At 35.1% G+C, this 19111-nt stretch overlaps 1 protein-coding gene across 5 annotated transcripts in view; it reads right to left on the bottom strand.

Moving 5' to 3' along the window:
* The window catches only part of ARB2A (ARB2 cotranscriptional regulator A), a 271256-nt gene that overhangs the window by 234399 nt on the left and 17746 nt on the right, over positions 1 to 19111 (bottom strand). For all 5 annotated transcript variants that reach the window (XR_010886917.1, XM_067315874.1, XM_067315873.1 and 2 more), the window contains 3 exons: positions 14066 to 14189; positions 10625 to 10726; positions 7943 to 8043 (listed from right to left, as the gene is read on the bottom strand). Coding sequence is in view for 4 of the 5 variants with exons in the window: in XM_067315874.1 (XP_067171975.1) it covers positions 7943 to 8043; positions 10625 to 10726; positions 14066 to 14171 (309 nt within the window). In the remaining variant the exon portion in view is untranslated. The remainder of the gene's footprint in view (positions 1 to 7942; positions 8044 to 10624; positions 10727 to 14065; positions 14190 to 19111) is intronic.

The following is a 19111-nucleotide window of genomic DNA, read 5'->3' as shown; positions in this document are numbered from 1 at the left end:
AAAACTCAAAGATATGGGTCTCTTGTTGAGGACACAAAGTGTTAAATTCTTGATCTTGAAGAAGCTAAAAATCTTGTGAAAGAAAACTGTAAATCTTCTGGAGTTCTGCAACTGAGGTAAAATAAACAAATTTCAGAAGAGCTACTTGATGAAGGCAGATATTTGCATATCTTTGGTTTCCAAAAGACTCCTGCTGAAATAAAAATAAAAATACTTTTAAAATAAAAATACTTTTCACAAAACTTTTAGTGTCATTGATGAAAACAAGAACTGAATATGTACAAGGCAAAGATGAACCAACTGGTTTCATCAAGAATATTTATTTGTATTCTGCCTATGAACAACTTTTACACAATGTTTTTTACTCTCCTACTTGCCAAAAAATAAATTTCTTTTTCACCACTCCTTTAATGAAAAGTAAACAAGCTATATCCCATCTTGCCTCCTTGCTGCAAACTCTCTGTTGATTTTGGACTTTACTATTCTATATTGTAGATGGGGTGTGATAGGCTATATTGTTTTGAAGCAGGAATGATAAGACCAATGATAATTCAATATTATTCCACTGTGCAATAAATCTTGTTTCTTTTTCTCACAAGGAAAAGAAGAAGGGCATGGATACATTTAGATAAAAGGTGGGTTGCTAGTATTTTTAATTTCAGCTACATGAGAATGGTTAGTACAAAAGTTTATTAAGAACTCAGTCTAAACTTTTGCATATAAACCCAGGATGGCAAGAATGGTTCTAATTGAACTAAAGCTGCTGAAGGTTTTATTTTTAAAAAGCTCATGATTAACTCATTGAAACACTCCCCCCATTCCAATTTTTGTCTTCTTTTTTAACAATTAGTACCATTCTTCAAATTGCAGCAACTTGCAAGTGCTTTATAAACAACCATCTGCCTTATTGTATCTTCTCTGCTTTTCACTGTTTATCAATTTAAAAATGTAAAACACATTTATCAACACATTTATCAACAATGTAACAAATTCCCATCTGGGTTTATGAGATGCTCATCATTTCTTTCAAGAATCATGCTAACAATAATTATGAAACTATCTCTGAACCTTTTGAGTACTGTCATGTTACTGTGATGAACCAACCTACTGCCAATTGCTACCTACAAACTAGAAGAGTTCACTGAAGCACATCTGACGTAATCATTCCAGTAAAAAGTCTTCACAAACAGCAGATTTTGAAAGTGGATTTAGCATATGCAAATGAATATATTGCATGCAACAAAGATTCATATTTAAATTTGTATTTCCTTACTATTAAGTAGTCTTTAATCCTTGCTAAACTGTCTGTCCATCTTCACTCACCAAAAAGCAAAAGTCAAGATAAATGGATTGTTAAAAACTGAAATCTTTCTAAGATTATAAAGACACTAAAAACCACCATTTAGATTTTCTGTTCTCTGCCTATACTAGCATTTGCTTTCTGCTATCAAGTGCATTTGTTTGAAAATAGGAGTGAAGTAAAAGAATTTGAACCTTATCGAAACAATTAATTATATATGCCCAAGCAACAACCATTAGGGAGAAATTTGTCCAACATTTTCAATACCCTGCCCCAATCTCAGGTGCTTTTAGTGTTGTCTAGCCCAACTAAAGCTTTCTGTATCATGTTTCTGTTTCACACTTATCTGTCATGAATTGAAAATAACTAAGTTAGTATCAAAAAATCCTGTAACAAATAAGGTATGATACGTAACCAATAAGGTATGATTTCCTAAAGAATTGCATTTATAATTTATCTTGGTGTCCAGAAAGTGAAAGTTCTCATTTAAGCTTTTCCTCGGTTGCATTTGAAAAGCCTCTATTCCATGTGGATACTTCTGTGTCTAATAAGATACGAGATCACACTACAACTTTAAGGAGCTTGCAGAGTCTCTCTCTTCTGTTCAGCTGCCTATTTTTGCCCAAACTGCACAATTTAATTATCTTTGTGACATTTACTTTATTGTAGAATTTTGTTAAAGTAAAAAATTCTGCAACTTTCACTAGTAGGTGGGGCATGACAGGCACAAAAATAGCACTATCACATTGCTCCCACAGGAGACCACCCAAAATGTGATTCAGCCATTTTCAAAAATAAAGATAAGGAAAAATACTTTGTTTCAATGAGACGCTTTCACCCTGCCTTCAAAGCAGGACTTAAAGTTAGGAAGGGTCTGTGTTAGGTTCTCAGTGAGGAATTTTATTTCCCCATGAAAGTTTATCCTTACTTGACTGTGATACAAGACACTGAAAAAAATCCGTTCACACATGCTCACACACCTGTTAAGTATTTGGAAACTGAACAATCTCTTCAATGGTCCTAGCCAACTGGGGGGTGGATTAGGCATCCCATGAAAGCAAACAAGCATGAATCACCCCACATATTATATCACTATCAATTTATTTCATCCTCTCAGTAAGATAAATTTTTCCTGCCAATGAATAAACAGCAAATACATAGTAATAAGTCAAGATACACAATGTAATTTTGCTTAATTCACAGTGTGCAGCATATGAATTATTATATTAAAGTCTCACTAGTTAGAGAAAACGTGGAATGTTTAGTGATAAACTGTCTGTGCAAAGAAACTGAAACTAAGTGTAAGGGCTTCTACTAATTATCTGCAAATTTTATTTGGAACTTGATCCTGCAGCCCTTATTCACAAGATCAGACCTATTGAGTTTATTCACATGAGCTTCGGCTGCAAGATTGGACCTTAAGTACTATCAGGTGCACGTGCAGCCTATCATCAGATTTTGGGTTATTCATGTAAGAAGCTACCCTTTCAAATGCAGACTACTTAATGCTTCCTTCTTCATTAACTTACATGTCCTCTTCTGCTGCTCTATGCTTTCATTTGTGCTATGTAAATAGCTTTTTTCTATCAGTCATCCAAACAAATAATGCTCTTTGCAACCAAGGAGGAAATTAGTAGCAGGTGAAAGCTTATTTTTTAAATTATGTTGAGACCAAGCTGTTCTTTAACTTAAAGGGAATCTGGAGGGAAAAAAAAAAAATTACTCCTTAGCAATCTTAGTTATGGGCTGTCATTGTCATAATTCCACATACTTATTTTTTCACACACAAATATTAACCTTGATGGTTAATCTGCTTTATGATGTGCTGGACCTAAAATTATGCACATACTTTAAAGCATTTTATTTGGTGGGTCAACATGTGTCTCATAATATAAAATTAACTGTACCTTATCATACATGAAACACGTAAGAAATTTTTGATTTTAGTGTTTGCTTGCTTTGTTTTCCATATCTGTTCTACCTAAATATAAGGTATTTTCTTGTGCTATGGTGTGGTAACTGTAAAAAAAAAAAATAACCACAACTCATCTGCTTATATACTTCTGCCGGTCAGAAAGGCAGCAACTACAAGAGATGGCATATAATAGTCCTTGAATAGAACCACAGCAGAGACATTCATGCCATGGTCCACATCATAATCCATGTATTTACAAGTCCTTTTGGAAAGACATGGGTAGCCAAGGAGGCTGCCAGCACAGGTAAAAGACTCATCATTAGTGATAGCACTGACAAAACACGTCTACAAATGTTAAATGGACTCCAAGCAATCACCAAATTATAATTACCCTGTGCTAGAGCTAAAAGAGACATGCAGAAGGATAAACACTAACTGTCTTTTGATGCTAGGGATACCCTGGGTCCTGAAAGGCCATGGAAGCAGAATATCAACATAATCTTTCTCAAATAAAATCTCTTCATCAACACAACTGATATGACTGGCAAAATGCAAGGTGAAATCCCAACAATGAATTTTTTGTAGTATCTCTTCTAAAACAACAGCTAATTTAGAAGTCATGATCAAGCAGGGACTGAAGTTGACTTGGCAATTTCAATAGCCATAATATCAATTCAAAGTGCAGTACAAACAGTGAATACAGACATCTAGCTGAAGTGCAAGGAGATACATCACAAGAGTCTAATCTAGAGTCTAATCCTGAATCCAAATCTCCATAACTCCTGCCCCAAAAAACCCAGAATTCAATTTTGAACCAGAGTGGTGTGTCTGCAACAACTGACCTGTTGTCACTAAGTTGTTCTCAGTCCTGCTTCGAACTTGCAATATGGATTAGTAGACAATTAGAAACAGCTGCAACACCACATCCTGTGCACTTCTGTTGCCATTTTAATTTTAAAAAACAACTGGAGAGGAGTCTCTACAGAATTCAGAGCCACAATAGCAATGACTGAACCAGAATCAGAAAATTATGTACAGTTCACTAAATTGTCTATTAGGAATACATTTCAAGAGGCTGCAGAACAAATTATGCACCTGAAATAACAGATCAATGAATGAAGCATAAAGAGATGTAAGAAGTGGAGACATGGACGAACTGTTGCAATTTGTGAAGAATCAATTTCCAGACAGTCAAGAGTCATGGCAGAACTTCACAGATAGCGTATTCATCACTTTTATCATGGATTACCAAATGGAAATTCATTAATGCTCCAAGAAAGAAAGGACAATGCTACAACCAGGCCAGGAAGCGCATCCATTCCTTAAAATCAGTAAAATGAAATAAAAGCAGCCTGTAATGTGTACACTTAATAAAAAATTGCCTCAGGCAGGATGGGTAAATCCCCTTTAAAATTAGAGAGTCAGTATATAACGACTGAACTAACTTTGGAAACAATGGCCACACTGAATATATAAAACCTCTGGACCAATGATACAAGTCTAGCTACTTCATCTTCTCACTATATGTTTAGTTACATAAAAGGTCCACAAATACATATCAGAGCACTCCTAAAGCCAGACAATGATGATTCAAAGCCAAAGACCTAAGGCAATATTTTATTATACCATCTTATGAATTATATGAGCTACTACTTCTTAAGCTATCAGTTTGTTGAACACATCTCACCCTGGACTACAGAATGTCTAATGAGAGGATAATGTATTTCTTGAATACTAGTCAATATCTACATAAATGACCCACCAATCTATGGCACAAGAAGTAGTCTTGTCTATGTAAATAAATGACAGATCACTGCCCAAACCAAGAGCCTTGTCCATCAGTGTCCCCTAAGTTCATTCTGTGCCAAACACAAGACTGCGAAACATGTATCAATTTGTGGCCTGTTGAAAGAATTGTGTAATATCGAACGCCTAGCAAAGACAGTAGATGAAAAGACAGGTGAGTTTCTTTTCTGTCTGGAAACACAAAACCAATAAACAACTTAGAACAATTCACCCTCTGTCAGAATCCTGACCTTCCTTGTCTTTTAATCTACCAATATAAGCAATGTGTATTTTCAAAGATCACTCAAACTGGAACCAGAAGAGTGACTATAAGCAAGGCAAAATGCACATGACAGATCACAGATGTCAGGCACCCACTCTGTGAACATACCCCACCCCCTGAGTAAGTGAAATCTCAAAAAGTCTTTCATATTATACAGGTTGAAAATGTGGCAGTCACAGTTCAGACGCACAGAATGAAGAATTTGATGATGTTGTCAAACACCTACCTGAAGGTGTGGCAGTAGATCAGCCCACATGGAGGCATGTGAATTTTTAAGCGATTTGGGCAGCACACAATTATATTTGGAAAATGGTACTATTCAAATAATATAGTCATATGCAAACGTCTGCACACACAGACCACAGAATAGGTGCCAATCTGTGTTCTGCTGGAAGAAACGTGTAATATCAAGTACCTAGATAATACAATAGCTTTGGCCATAGCACATGCCCTGTTTCAGAAAAACACGCAGTTGAGGGGGAAGGACGTGAGAAGTAGCAGCTGCTCCCATCTTGTCCTACCCTGCCACAGTTCTTCTAAGCTCCTTAAAGGGATGAGCAGGAGGATGAAGAAGTAAGAAGGAAGGTTCTTAAATACCCAAGAACGAAGCTCTGGCAGGACAAAGCAGTGCTTTACAGCTGCGGTAGCTCCAGTGTATCCATTACAAAAGGCAGAGTCCAGACGGTCCACTTCCAGAAATGGTGGGGCTGAACCAGCCACAGAGCACCAGATCACCCCTTAGAGGCCCTGCAGGATCAGTATCAGCTTTTCATCACAGACACACAAACAGAAAGGCTGCTTCCACCTCAAAGCCTCTTGAGGAATCATAGCAAGAAAGTGGGAGACAGAGACTAATTCATGTTATCCCTGGTAGATGCAAAGGCTTTACACATTACCTGAACAAAAAAATAAAACCTGCATGACTGAAAATCCACTATGGTTTATCTAAGAATATAGATTATTTGACGAATTATTCTTAAAGAACAGAAATTCTTTGCAACATAACAGAGAAGAGCACGTGTATTTAAGTGGGGATTTGTATATGTAAGAATATGGCACTTCAAAGCTGTACAGTATTGAAGTGTATAGTACTGAAGTGTACACTGTGAGTCTCCCATCATTCTTTCCTCTTCCAATCTATTCCTCTCCACAGAAGGAAATTTCTGTCCCTCCTACTTACACTTAACTCATCCTGATATCCAAATTCATGTGTAGGAGAATTCTCAGATCAGGCTTCATTCAACTATTAGGGCTCAAGAGAGAATGGAGTGCTATTTGTGTTATTCATCAATCAGATATAGACTTGTGCTGCGCACTCTTCTCTTGATCCTGCATGCTCAATACCTATATAAGTTCCCAGAGACCATCCTGTTATAATTAGAAAAGACCATGTATTTATATATTTCTTCAGCTTTAATAAATACATTCTTGGCACTATCAGAAACTATATACAGCCATTTGCTAATAAATTTAAGTATATTCTTATTTACCCATCTGAGAAGTTCACTTGAGAAGTTCTATACTGTTTACTTTGAAACAGCTTATGATTGGCTTTTGTTCTGGACTTTTTTTTTTTTTTAATCTTTAGTAGAAAAGAAAATTTAAAAGATTAAATGTCTAATACATGCACCATCAAACATATCTCTGACTAGTCTAAAGTAACCTTAACAGAAAGAGGAAGTGGGAATGAAGTCATTCAAACAATGCGTTTAATCCTTACTAAAAAAATAACATGAATGAATGAAGACAAGCTATGAGGCAAAGACAGTTCACAAGGGTTTCTGGAATAATGTGCCACAATGTTTCCAAACAGAAACCACAGGGCGACATCCCCAAGAAAAAGGCTCTAGCTTGTGCACTGAACAATGCACACTCTTTCATGGGCCTCCAAAGGCCACTGGGACTTTAGCAGCACTAATACCTTAAGAGGTCAGTGTGCTCACACTGCTCTTTCTGTTGGGCAGGGGAGGTTATGACAGTGCAATGAGGATCTAAGCACACACATTTTTGCATTCACTGAGACGATATTCCTCTCTTTTTGTCAAGTCAATGCTCCGACTACTAAAACATTACAAAAAAGCATGGCATTGAAATTTGAGTCATTTTCAAACAGAAAAGGAACTACATACTCAGTAGTCACTACATCATATCTCTACAGAAAGTCAAAGGAAATACCAGTAGCATTCAAATATCTAATCAATCATCAAATATCTAATTATCAGTCTAATTGCTCCTGTTATCCACTGGAGACATGAGGAGAAATCAGTGAGACCAGCTAGTATATGTATCTTTAGGTAGAAAGTAAAACTCCACAGAAGTTCTGTAACCATTGCTTAGCCTTGAGGACAAAAAAGTTATGGAAAATATTACACAGCAGAATTTTTCTGATTTGTGTAGTCTACATGGCATTTACTACTATTTTAAACACAAAAGAAAGTCAAAATGTAGTCTAAATTTCATTCTAAACTATACAGCAAATAATGTAAATTACTGTTGGAGCATTAACATGCAACAAAACCTGAAATACCTTTTGTTAAATGACTGTGGCCTCACTAAATCTTTCTTAAAATATGTAAAAGTATTGTTTTCATAGAGCAACATGAAAAAACACAGTACAGTAATACAGATATGTATGCACACACACGCACAATTCACATACCTCTCCAAGAGCTTCATAGCGCTTTTGGTTCCATCTATGCAAATCTTCACGATAATTAAAAACAAATGGCTCCCCAGTTTTTACATGTCTTAGCTGCCCTTCTGCAAAAGAAACAATATGATTATATTTTAATACATTTCTTCATTAAAAGTAAGATACACCTTATTGTTGAAAAAAGTCTACACCTAAAAATTAGGCTATTGTCATTCCCTCGCCCATTTTGATTATAGTATTTTAAATGAAAACAATTGTATCACAATGAGAAAATGCATTCCCCCTCAATGATATGTATTGCAAGATTAAGCATAACATAAGTAATGATACTGAAATTACATCCAGGTATCAAATGTTAAGCTGTTTTGCAAGAAAACAGTGAGGTGATCAAATTCTAGCTACTCATTACCCTATCTTCACAGCCAGCTACATTTGTAGAGAAATGCCAGTAGAAATTGGGCCAGGGGCTAGAGGAAGAGGAAACTTAGTTTTCTTCAAAATTAGCCTATTCAGAAAAAACATTTCAGGTTAATTTGAAAAAAATACATCCACACCTAAGGTAAATATCTCAGCTCCTAGCACAATGCAATCAAATAAAAGCTCTTAGATTCAGTATTCAAGGAGATTATAACAGCAGAATAAAGCAGAATGCTGAATAGAAGCAAAATCCCATTCTATTCTTATGCATTCCAATGCAACCTTATGCAATTTTCTTTGTTTACTGCACAAGTTTAGTTGCAAATTCAGCCACAAATGAGGATATGGATTGGGTTAAAATAGCAAGAATAAAATAGCAAGGAAGCAAACTGCAGGAAATGGGTATCTTACCAGTAATATTTCAGCTTATAAAACAAAACAGAAGCTATGATCTCAGAGCATTTCGAAGTTGTAGTAAACCACAGAAGCATTAAAAATAGATATATGCAAGCATGTCCTAGAAAGCTGAAATGCCTGCATTATAAAAGAAAGGTTTCTCAGCAAAATAAGAAATTGCTAACTCAGTTCACACCTTTTCAGACGTTTATATTCAAAAATTCTTGATGTTTTAAATTAAATATTTGGGAGACGGTATCTAAGCATTTCTGCCTACAAATATGCTTAGTTGAGATTTTTTTCCAGACCTGCCTTACCTCACGGCCAGTGCATTTTCCAGCTATTAGCCTCCAGAGGAATATTTCTCCCCAACTTCATATCCCTATCTCAGGTCCCAATATCTTTCTTCTCATAGTTTCATCATACTCTACACTTAGCTGTTCCTTCTCAGCTAGTTACTCTTCATATACGCCATTCTATAGTAGATGAAGTTGTTCTCTCCATAAAGGTATTGGAGCAAATATCTGGTTTATTTTCAAGACTTTCTTGGCTTTCTGGTACCCTTGTCTTCTTAGACTCTTTAAATCAGATAAATGTCTTTCTTACTTTTTCATCATAAAAAAACTATGATTATGACAAAAGAATGCAGGATAGAACATTTGAATTAAACATACAAAAGCAAAATGCAGACCTCTGGCAGCACACTGACCAGTAGCGTATGTAATAGGTTTTGCTACATTCTATAGAAATCATTCAGCCTGTGAGCTTAGTGATGGAATATTCAATAACATCATTCTAAAACATCATTCCCCAAAATTCAAATTTCAGCCCTTTTTATCAACCACATATGAACCATTAACTCTGAAGTCAGTAAGGAAGACAGTAGACACTGTGCAGATCTAAAAATAAGGAGCTGAAAAGTGACAGAGCTGAACCCCTCCCATCAAAGAAAGAGCATCACTTTCATGACACTTTTAGTCTCTAAGTACCTTCCTGTGAAAGCCATCAGGGTATTAAAAAGCTAAGTGTTGCATAAATGACTATCATTTAAAAGAAAGCTCTTTTTTTCTTTAAAAGTGGAAGATGTAAGACAGGCAGAATTAGAAACTAAAGTTCCTCTGTTCAGAAAACAGGCACTGCAAAGAAGTAGGATTGTAAATGTCCCCATTTGTCCTACAGGTTTCAAACAATCTTGAAAAAGCCATTTCCTGGAGTCTGATAGTACTTTAACTCGGAAGCTTTTTTCTCTCGTGTATTTTAAAATGTATGCACTGAAAATTATAAACACTACTAACTCATTTAATATGTAGGTCAAGCTAGCTGGCATGACTTGTAGTCATTACAAAAACTTAGCTGTAATGTAAAACCGTGATCTATACTAGAAGAGTAAAAGTATAACACATTGCTCATACTTTCATCAATATAAACGGAATATAGGTGTTTTCCTACTGGTATTAATAAAATAACTGGAATAAACTATTATCTGAATAATAATTCCTTGTGTATAAATAAAAACGAGTCATTAAATAAGATGTTACTTACATGAGTGAACACTCTAATCTTACTTTTTAATGCTACAAAAAAAATATTGCTTTTAACTTCTGTAAAAGAAAAGAAGCTGAAGACTCTCTAAAAGTACATACAGTATAAACCTACATTACTGTATAAGGAGGAATTTTTTTGACAATTTTACAAAATCAAAAAATTATTACTTAGATTTTTAAGGCTAAGGCTTATTATTTTATTCTTAACAGAAAACTGTGAAACTCTAATAAGGATTTATAAGGTATAGTCAAAGTTCTGATAACCTCTTAACATTATTCTAAGTATAGTCTTTACAAAGCATATACGACTCACAAAGCATATACGACTCACTTTCATTAAAACCATACTCAAATCCTTCCAGAGTATCAGGGAATTCAAGTGGTGGCTCATCTTTTTTCATCAGTTCATCCAAGTCTATTCTAGACAATAGATCTAAAAAAGTAAAGAAAAGAAAAATGACACATTCCATGGTACGCCTGGCTTATTTCACTATTATTGCTGACAAAATGCCTTTATTCAATTTTCTAGATCTTAATGGCAGAAGGACAATGTATGTAATAGTCAATACTGGACTGCCTTATGCAAAATCTTGTATCAGATTTAATAACTGCATCTGAACTTCAGCATATCTTCTTATCTATTTATTTATTTATCTATCTCTAATGCTGATCAAAATATGTCCAGGGACAGAGAAGCCACCAAAACCATAGTAATTTGTTTCAATGATTATTACCCTCAATGTTATAAACATGCATCTGGTTTCTAGTATGCATCATGCTGTTAATGTGAGTTTACCTAGCATCAGTATCAAGTCATTGATACATTCTTGTTTGCCTGTCTAAATAGTTCAGGTTATCAAATGCATATTATCTCACAGGCATTTACCAGCTGCGATCACAACATTCCTTAACCTTCCCCTTGATACCAGAATAGACTAAGCTGTTCCCCGTCCTTAATAATTCTCAAGTTACAGAAAACTGCCATTCATTTTATTATAAGCCATGATACCCATATCCTTTTAAGACTTCCTATTTTCTGAGATGGTATATCCTAGTACAGCCTGCATTCATTAATGTAAGTACACTAACATAAATACATCCTGCATTCTTTATTACTAGATTTAAGGATCTACTTTTAACCAGAGGCAAGCATGTAAGTACATGTTTTGCTTACATCTAGCTACTACACAATCACCGTGTACACAGATCACGGCATACAATTTTGTCCTCTTTTCAGTACTTTCATTACATCAACACAATCTGATGCTATCATTTTATCATATTTTCTAATTATTAAAAATAACATTACTAATAAAAATTCATCACAAAATGATTCAGCAGGATTCCGCTGAAATACATTTTACTACTTCCTTGAAGATGAATTTGAAGACCACAAAACATTATAATTCAGTTAAGGAGTGCTACACTGGTCTTGTACTACTATTGTTTATAAATCAAGATATGTATTACCAAACTGCCTTAAGAATTCCAAGTATATTACTTTACTACCTCTGACACCCAAATCTGTGGCTCAAAGGAACAAAAACAGCTTTAAAAGGCCCATTTTCTTTAAACTGTCATTGTTTGGCACTAACTACTCTTTCATCCTTTAATTAAAGATAATATTTAAATAAGTTTTTTATTATTACATTTTCCCTTAATTTTGCTTAGTCTTACTGTCAGTGACAAGCTTATGAATTACCTAAGTTGCATAAACTGAACATTGGTACACTAATTCTCTGAAATTTCTGTGATGTTTTAAATGTAATTAGCTTCAACACTCTTGACAATTCCTTGGCTTGCTCTTTTATAACGCTTCAGGTTCATCTGGCATTCACTCCGGCATCCATATCATTCACTGTCTCCAGCTCCCCCTTTCCTAAGCCATTCCACTCAGTAATGCTGGATGACCAAAGACCATCTTGTATGATCACTCACATTTAACGTCTCTCCAACCCATATTATGGTATCCAAGCAACTCTGTGATATCTAAACAGCTGTATAACCACTGGATGCAATTAGGAGATTTCTAAATGAGGCTTTCTCAGCAGTGCTCACTTTTACATCAAATCTATTTAATAGCAAGTCCCCTGACATTCAGCTCACATAGGCAAGCTCATAATTGTGCTTGTGTATTACCCCTTGAAAGTTTGGGGGGAGCTGCTTTGGTCCCCAGCCAAATGATAGAATGACAGAGATGAAAGAAAAGATCTCTGCCAAAGAAGTTTTTGACAACAGGATGTAAAAAGCATACACTTTCTTCCTCTCTACTGTCACAACATCAAGGTAGCAAAACAGTCTTGGACACTACTCTCTCTCCTTGGTAAAGAGACTCCAGCCATTTCTCCTCTAGAATTTAATTTCGCCAGAGTTTTCATGTCTTCTTACTGTGACCTATTTGGAAATGCATTTGCACAAGAGTGTCAGTTGCTATATAATAAAGTATCCATCTTCTGAGTAGCAAGGACAACACTATATGAAATACATACTAAACCTATCCTCAGTATGTAAAGCTAGCTTCTTATGATGTACGACTACAAGCAGAGTCACTCAATAAAACCACAATTGGCCTGTTTCAACTACCTAACCAGACACTTTCTTGCTGTGTAATTTTTCAAGTTAAAATTAGCTGAAGTGTTCTTATAACTTTGAGATTGTTGTAAGATCTTGTCCATCATTCTCACTGAAGATCTTTGACTCTCAAACTCAATTCCAGGCTGGTTCAACAGAGCTCAAAATTGAGTGATTTGCAAAAGACCTTCTTAGTAAGAGTTCACCAAATCAGCTGAAGATAATCACATCCTCACACAAAATTTTCATTATTTGAAATATTTCTTGGGCACTAATCCTTAAGGAATGCCAAGTTTAAAATGGAGTTTTATTTTTCCAAACATGAAGTATAATTTCCTGAAAATATATTGACAAAATCAGTAATGTGATGTTTGAAAAAAGCACCACCTGGCTTTTCACCAAGCCTTTCACAAATACACAGTTTTAAGTGGAGAAACAGCATCTACCATCACTATATAACAAAAGATATATTTCTACTAATACATTTGTAGAAATCCAATTTTTACATTAAAGTTTGAAGATGTATTTTCTTCCTCTCTTCTGAAAGAAAATTTAGAGAGTAAGTGTCTGATGCAAACACTTTAAATTCAATGTTTGGTTAGCTTACTTGTAGGTCTAGCCAGCTCCATATAGTTCCAAACTTGAAAAATACTACCTAAAAGATGTCATTTCATTTATTTTTTTTCCTGAATAAAAGAAAATGATTCTACTAAGTCACTTAGATCCAGTTATTTTTTTAACATAAAATAAACTAGAAAACTTTAGAAAACCAACATGGAAATCAATGTCCTGAAAATATTTTTCCCACTAACATTCTACAGTCAAAGAGATTTTTAAAAGCTGTAATTTGGTTACACAAATATAAAACATAAGTGGCACAAAATTGAAATGCTACCTCCCAGAAACTAAAAATACAAAAGCACCAGTCAACTTTTTCAAAGGATAATTATGAAAATTACAAAATTAGTGGATTTCTTATTCAGTTACTCCTCACCACAGATTGTATTTTTTATATTGTCTTATGAAACTATTGATAAGGGACAGTATTAGACAAAAAGCACTAAAGACTAATAGTCTCTTCCAGTATTGCAGCTCTCAGATTCTAATCCATATTTATATCAAACTATTTCCCATTTCTTAATTTTAATAATTGATTCTGAAACGTCTCATATATGTAAAAAGAAGGCAAAAAGACTCATACCCTTTAATGCAGTAGTCTTTTCTTTTTCATCTGGGCCTCCTTGCTGGAGTTGAGCCATCCTTACCCAAACCGTTAACAAAATTAAAGCACTGAAGTAAATATACATCAATCTTCAAAGGATGATCTGTAAATGAACAGGAGTTAGAAATTAGGCAAATTTATTGACTTTTACTTCAAAAGTCACTTGTTACTGCATATATCACAAAAATAGAACTTGTTTCAAAATCCAAACTTCCCAGAAAGAGTATTATAAACCCCTACAATATAAAATTAAAATCAACTTTTTCTTCTCCCTCAAAACTTACATTGAGCATTCTAAGGTCTCATCACACCAAGATGAATTAAGTTTTGCAACAAAGTATAACACACATTCCTCTATAAGGTTTGGTCAAAGATTCATGTTCACAAGAACAAGGACTAGCTTCTACCTAATCCTAGCAGGACTTCTATCTAACTGATGTTCCTTTTTGCCATTCTCACATTAAGACCAGGAAATAATAAGCCTTTTGGAAAAGCAGCACGTTTGTACGTCCAAAGCAGAAGACATACCCAAAACATGATCAACAGAACTTCCACAATCTCTATATATTTTTTTCTTCTTCACTTAACTCCACTTATTATTCTTACTTTACCATACAGTTTAAGGTTTTAGTAAAACTACATGGAACAAATTGGTTTAAACCATTATCTGTCTTGAAAATTTTAAAGAGCAGATTGATGTCCAGCTATATAGAACCCTCAGTATATCCAGGGTGGGAATCCACGTGCAAACTATATTTCTAAATTTTTCCTATTGCATTGAAGGCAGCCCAGACATTCTAGTCTGCAATCTCTTTCATCTCAGATCTGACACCAAGAGAGCAAATACCATATGACAATCACCACTTCTTCCTTCTCAATAAAAAGACTTCTATGCCTTGAATCCTTTTTCCCCTTCATCTTTTTTGGTTCTTTATCTGTCAGTCACTATCAATTTGTTTTATTCTTCTACCCAATATATTTTATCCTGGATGACTCTGCATGAACTGTATCTCAGTAGCAATTTGCAACTTCCAAACAAAGAGTGACAGGATCCCCCTCTCTCAACTACTGTCTCCCTGAGATTTGCTACTGTAAGAAAGAACCACCAGAGAGTTTCTTTTAAGTAACCATTATAACAGAAAAAAAAACTAAAAAAAAAGGGTATGATAAAGATATGGTGGGTGATTATTCTGTATTTTCTTTAGAGAAAACCTATGAAATATTATTCTCAGTTAAAAAAATACACACAGCAACTTAAGGGGCTGAGAGTAACTAAAGAGAGAAAAAAAATTCTTAAAACTTGGGTTTAAGACCAAAAAATCCATCATGCAGGGGACTGACCCAGGGGAAACTCCGGCACCTTCCTTTGCTCTTGTGCAGAAAGCTGTTCAGATTAAGCTGATGGGAAATGACAGTACTCTGTTAAAAGTCTCTTAGATATTGCACCAGGCCATCGCTGCTCTCCTCTGAAACTGCTACTTAGATTGTGCACCTCTTAAATTATGGTGCAATTCAACATAATTCAGTTACAATGTACATGTTTTAGCCAATACTTTAATCTTACTAGCACTCATAACAAGAGTAATCAACAAAAGTAACAAAACCAGAGACATTTTAGTATTTTCTGGCATGTAACCTACTCAATATAAATATTAAAATGACTCGAATGTCAATTCACATGCATGGCATTTACAAAAGATTTTTCCAAGATGCTTTCAAATAACTCACAGACAAAAGATGACCAGATATAAAATCCTGTCCTTCATCAGGATGTACATTACAGCACAACATGTAAATTTCAGTAAAGCATCAAAAAAAAAAATTAATTAAACAAACCCACTGAGGTTAGAATTACTAGGGGTGCTAGAAACTCACAGTGGTAGCTCAGATAAGAATTATTCTAGTCATACAAATCGGGTCATCTTCCCCACCCAACACTTGAAAATTCATATCTGAGTATTGTTAACATCGTTACAAACTACATACAGGTGAGCCTTGTTACAGTCCAAGGAAAGAAATACAAAATTTATCTGAACACAGATCCATGTTAAATAAATTTATGCCCCCTCCCACCACATTAACCAATCCACTGACCAACAGCGTGACAATGCTATATTTAACACTGAAGTAAAGGAGACAATTCCTGGCATTTTGCCCCTACAGCGGGTGCCTGGGTTCATTTATCGGATGAAGACCTTGCCACTGAAGAAACAGTAGATAACTTCGAGGTTCACCTGCTCTGCTAGAAGCACAACCCCCCACAAACACCACCACCACCCCACCCCCAAATTTGGCTTTGAGAGAGAATTTCCTGTTCTTTTGGAAAAAGTAAAAAACTGTAACAGCAGCCACTGGAGGGAGGACTTGATATTAGAATGAGGATGAAATAAGCACACAGTATTTTATGTACTGTTTGTCTGAACACAGCATTTTGTTGAATCCTTCACTGATACTTGTTTAAATGACGAATACAAGAAATTAGATGAGAGGGCTGGATTTCCTTTCTTTGACAAACAGACATTGAATCAACTAGAGTTTGATGGTGCAGAAATGAACAGTAGGAAAATTATAAAGCTCTCCAAATGGTTACTTATAGGTAAAAGCAGGAATTGCAGCTTATTCTAGGCTTCAGTTTCAAGCCCCGGTGATCTTGAACTCCACACATTGACCACACTCCTTATTTCACAAATACCCATCTTCAAATTTTTCACAATAAATATTCAGATAATTTTAAATGTGTTCTTCTGTACAATTACTTAGATGATTCTTTGTAAAATAATTTTTCTGTGACTGTTTTTCCACTACCTATGGCAAGTACACATTCTGAAAAAATAATAGTTACTATTTCACCTGCAGAAACATTTCAAGTGAGCAAATTTATTTACAAGGAAAGTTATATTTATTTGTATGTATCTTGCTTTCCCATGCAGATTTAAGATATGCTATCAAAAAACATGTGTATTCTGTGCCTCTTCAACCTCAGTGTCCATCAGTACTGAAAATAATTCAGTATCAGAAATATTTTGATTTCATGATTTCACTGCTACTAATAAATGTTTTAGTTTATCAAAACCATAGGACAAAGAACTGCATTTTCACCATCTCCCCATTAATACAACTGCAGAACAGTGGGTTCACAAAGATATGGTCATTTAAACTAAAAAAAAAAAGAAACAAAAAAACCCAGACTTTTACACCCTTAAGGGAATATGCATGACATATTTCATGTTCTTGTTTGTCGAATGGTACTGGAAGTCTGGGCCACAGGGCTTGCTATTGTATAATAGTGCTAGTCTGCAAATCAAACTAGACATCCTATCATATATTTCAACTCTGAAACAAATGTACATACACACTGATTTCTACAGAGACTTCAATTACTCTTCATAGTATAAATGCAACTAGAAAAGTACCAAAAATTTTAGCAGATGATTTTGCTCTACATTAGCAATTGCTAAAATTAAGTCAATGTTATATTGTGCATATATTCCAAATAAAGGTCATAAGTAATTGCAATTATTGCAATCCCTCTCTGGATTGGCTCAACATCCCCCCCCCCAAAAAAAAAAAACCAAAACAAATAAAACACAAACAAAAACCAACTTTAATCTTAGTATTATTTTCTACCTAATTAGATTTTATCTATTCAAGCTTACAGGGTACTACAGATGACATCGGTAAGAACTACTTCTGTTAAGGTTATACATCCCTTCACTTAAAGGACCCTATTTCCAACTGCTTATAGCTTTGTCAAACTTCAGCTATTAAAGCCAATTATATCCAACCTGCTTTAGACTGAAGGTTTTGAAAAAATTCAGCTAAAATGTCCACTTTTTTCAAGAAGAAGGTTCAGAGACAATGTATCTTCTGTTCAGTTTTCCTAATGTTAATGAGTGGCAGTAGTGTCTCCATGTTGCAGACATCAGAAAGGTAGCCAGAGGACCAGCTTAGCATACAGTGCATGTCCTTTCCTGTTCTCCTTAAAGCCTGCCCAGATCTGTTTAGGTGAAAATTGCTCTTTGCACACATTTAGTATAGATTTATTAAGATTTATTCCAGAAAATTTACCTATTTGCCTCAAGTATGCTCTAGACAACCTCGAAAAAATAGAGTGGTAGAATCACAGGAGGGGAAGAATAAATGCTAGGAGAAAAGGATATTTAACCGCTAGAATTGGCAAACAAATTGGCAAAGATCTCAATGTCCCTGAATCCCAGTACATCTTTGCATCTTACCAAATAGTGGCAGAACTTACTGATGAAGTACATGACCACAGCCACTGCTGGAGGATGATTTATTGGCACAGCAGTTAGCTTCTAATGTTACTTACCCCTTTACACTCAAGAAGCAGAAGACACTGAGCTATGGGCATTAGCATCCCAACTTTGTCAGCAACTGTTGTTTACAAAGGGCAGAGTCAACATGATTCCATATGCTGAAATTTTAATTATTTCTGTTTAACTTTTTTGAAATGCTGGAAATGACCTCCCTAAACACATGCCTGTAAACATGATCAAATAAATATGTTAAAAGAACATAAAAATAGGCAGTACAACCTCAACACAGCCTCTGAGAGGTTTACACTGATGCTCTAATCAAATGAACATCTGAGGTTCAAAATAATCTCCTAAGAATTTTTCTGCAGTAGCTTTGAATGCATAACAAAATATTCTCTTAAATATGAGGATTATCTATTAAGTGTGTGGAGAACCCTACTTCTTCTGTTGGGGCAGCTGGGTCATACCTAATGAATCAGGCAAGCAACTTCAAGGAGAAAAAAAGTGACCCTGCAGTGAAAGTGGGAGAATACTACGTAGGAGAACTCTCTTCTTTGTAGCAATTCGAGTGTTCTTATGGGACCAACCAAGTCCTATAGAACAAAATGTTCTCAGGTAACTTCTTTCTGTATACTCCCCATTCTCTAGGCATTCAACTTGAATGATTTCAGTACTCAGAACTACAGACCACTGGATCCCTGTTTTAAGAAAATCTTTGAAGAACCATTTACAGGTCTTTCAAGTTCAG

This window comes from Apteryx mantelli, chromosome Z (assembly GCF_036417845.1).
Source record: "Apteryx mantelli isolate bAptMan1 chromosome Z, bAptMan1.hap1, whole genome shotgun sequence".
Classification (NCBI taxonomy): Eukaryota; Metazoa; Chordata; class Aves; order Apterygiformes; family Apterygidae; genus Apteryx; species Apteryx mantelli.
Note: the sequence above shows the minus strand (reverse complement) of the source record. Positions and strands in the feature narration are given on the sequence as shown.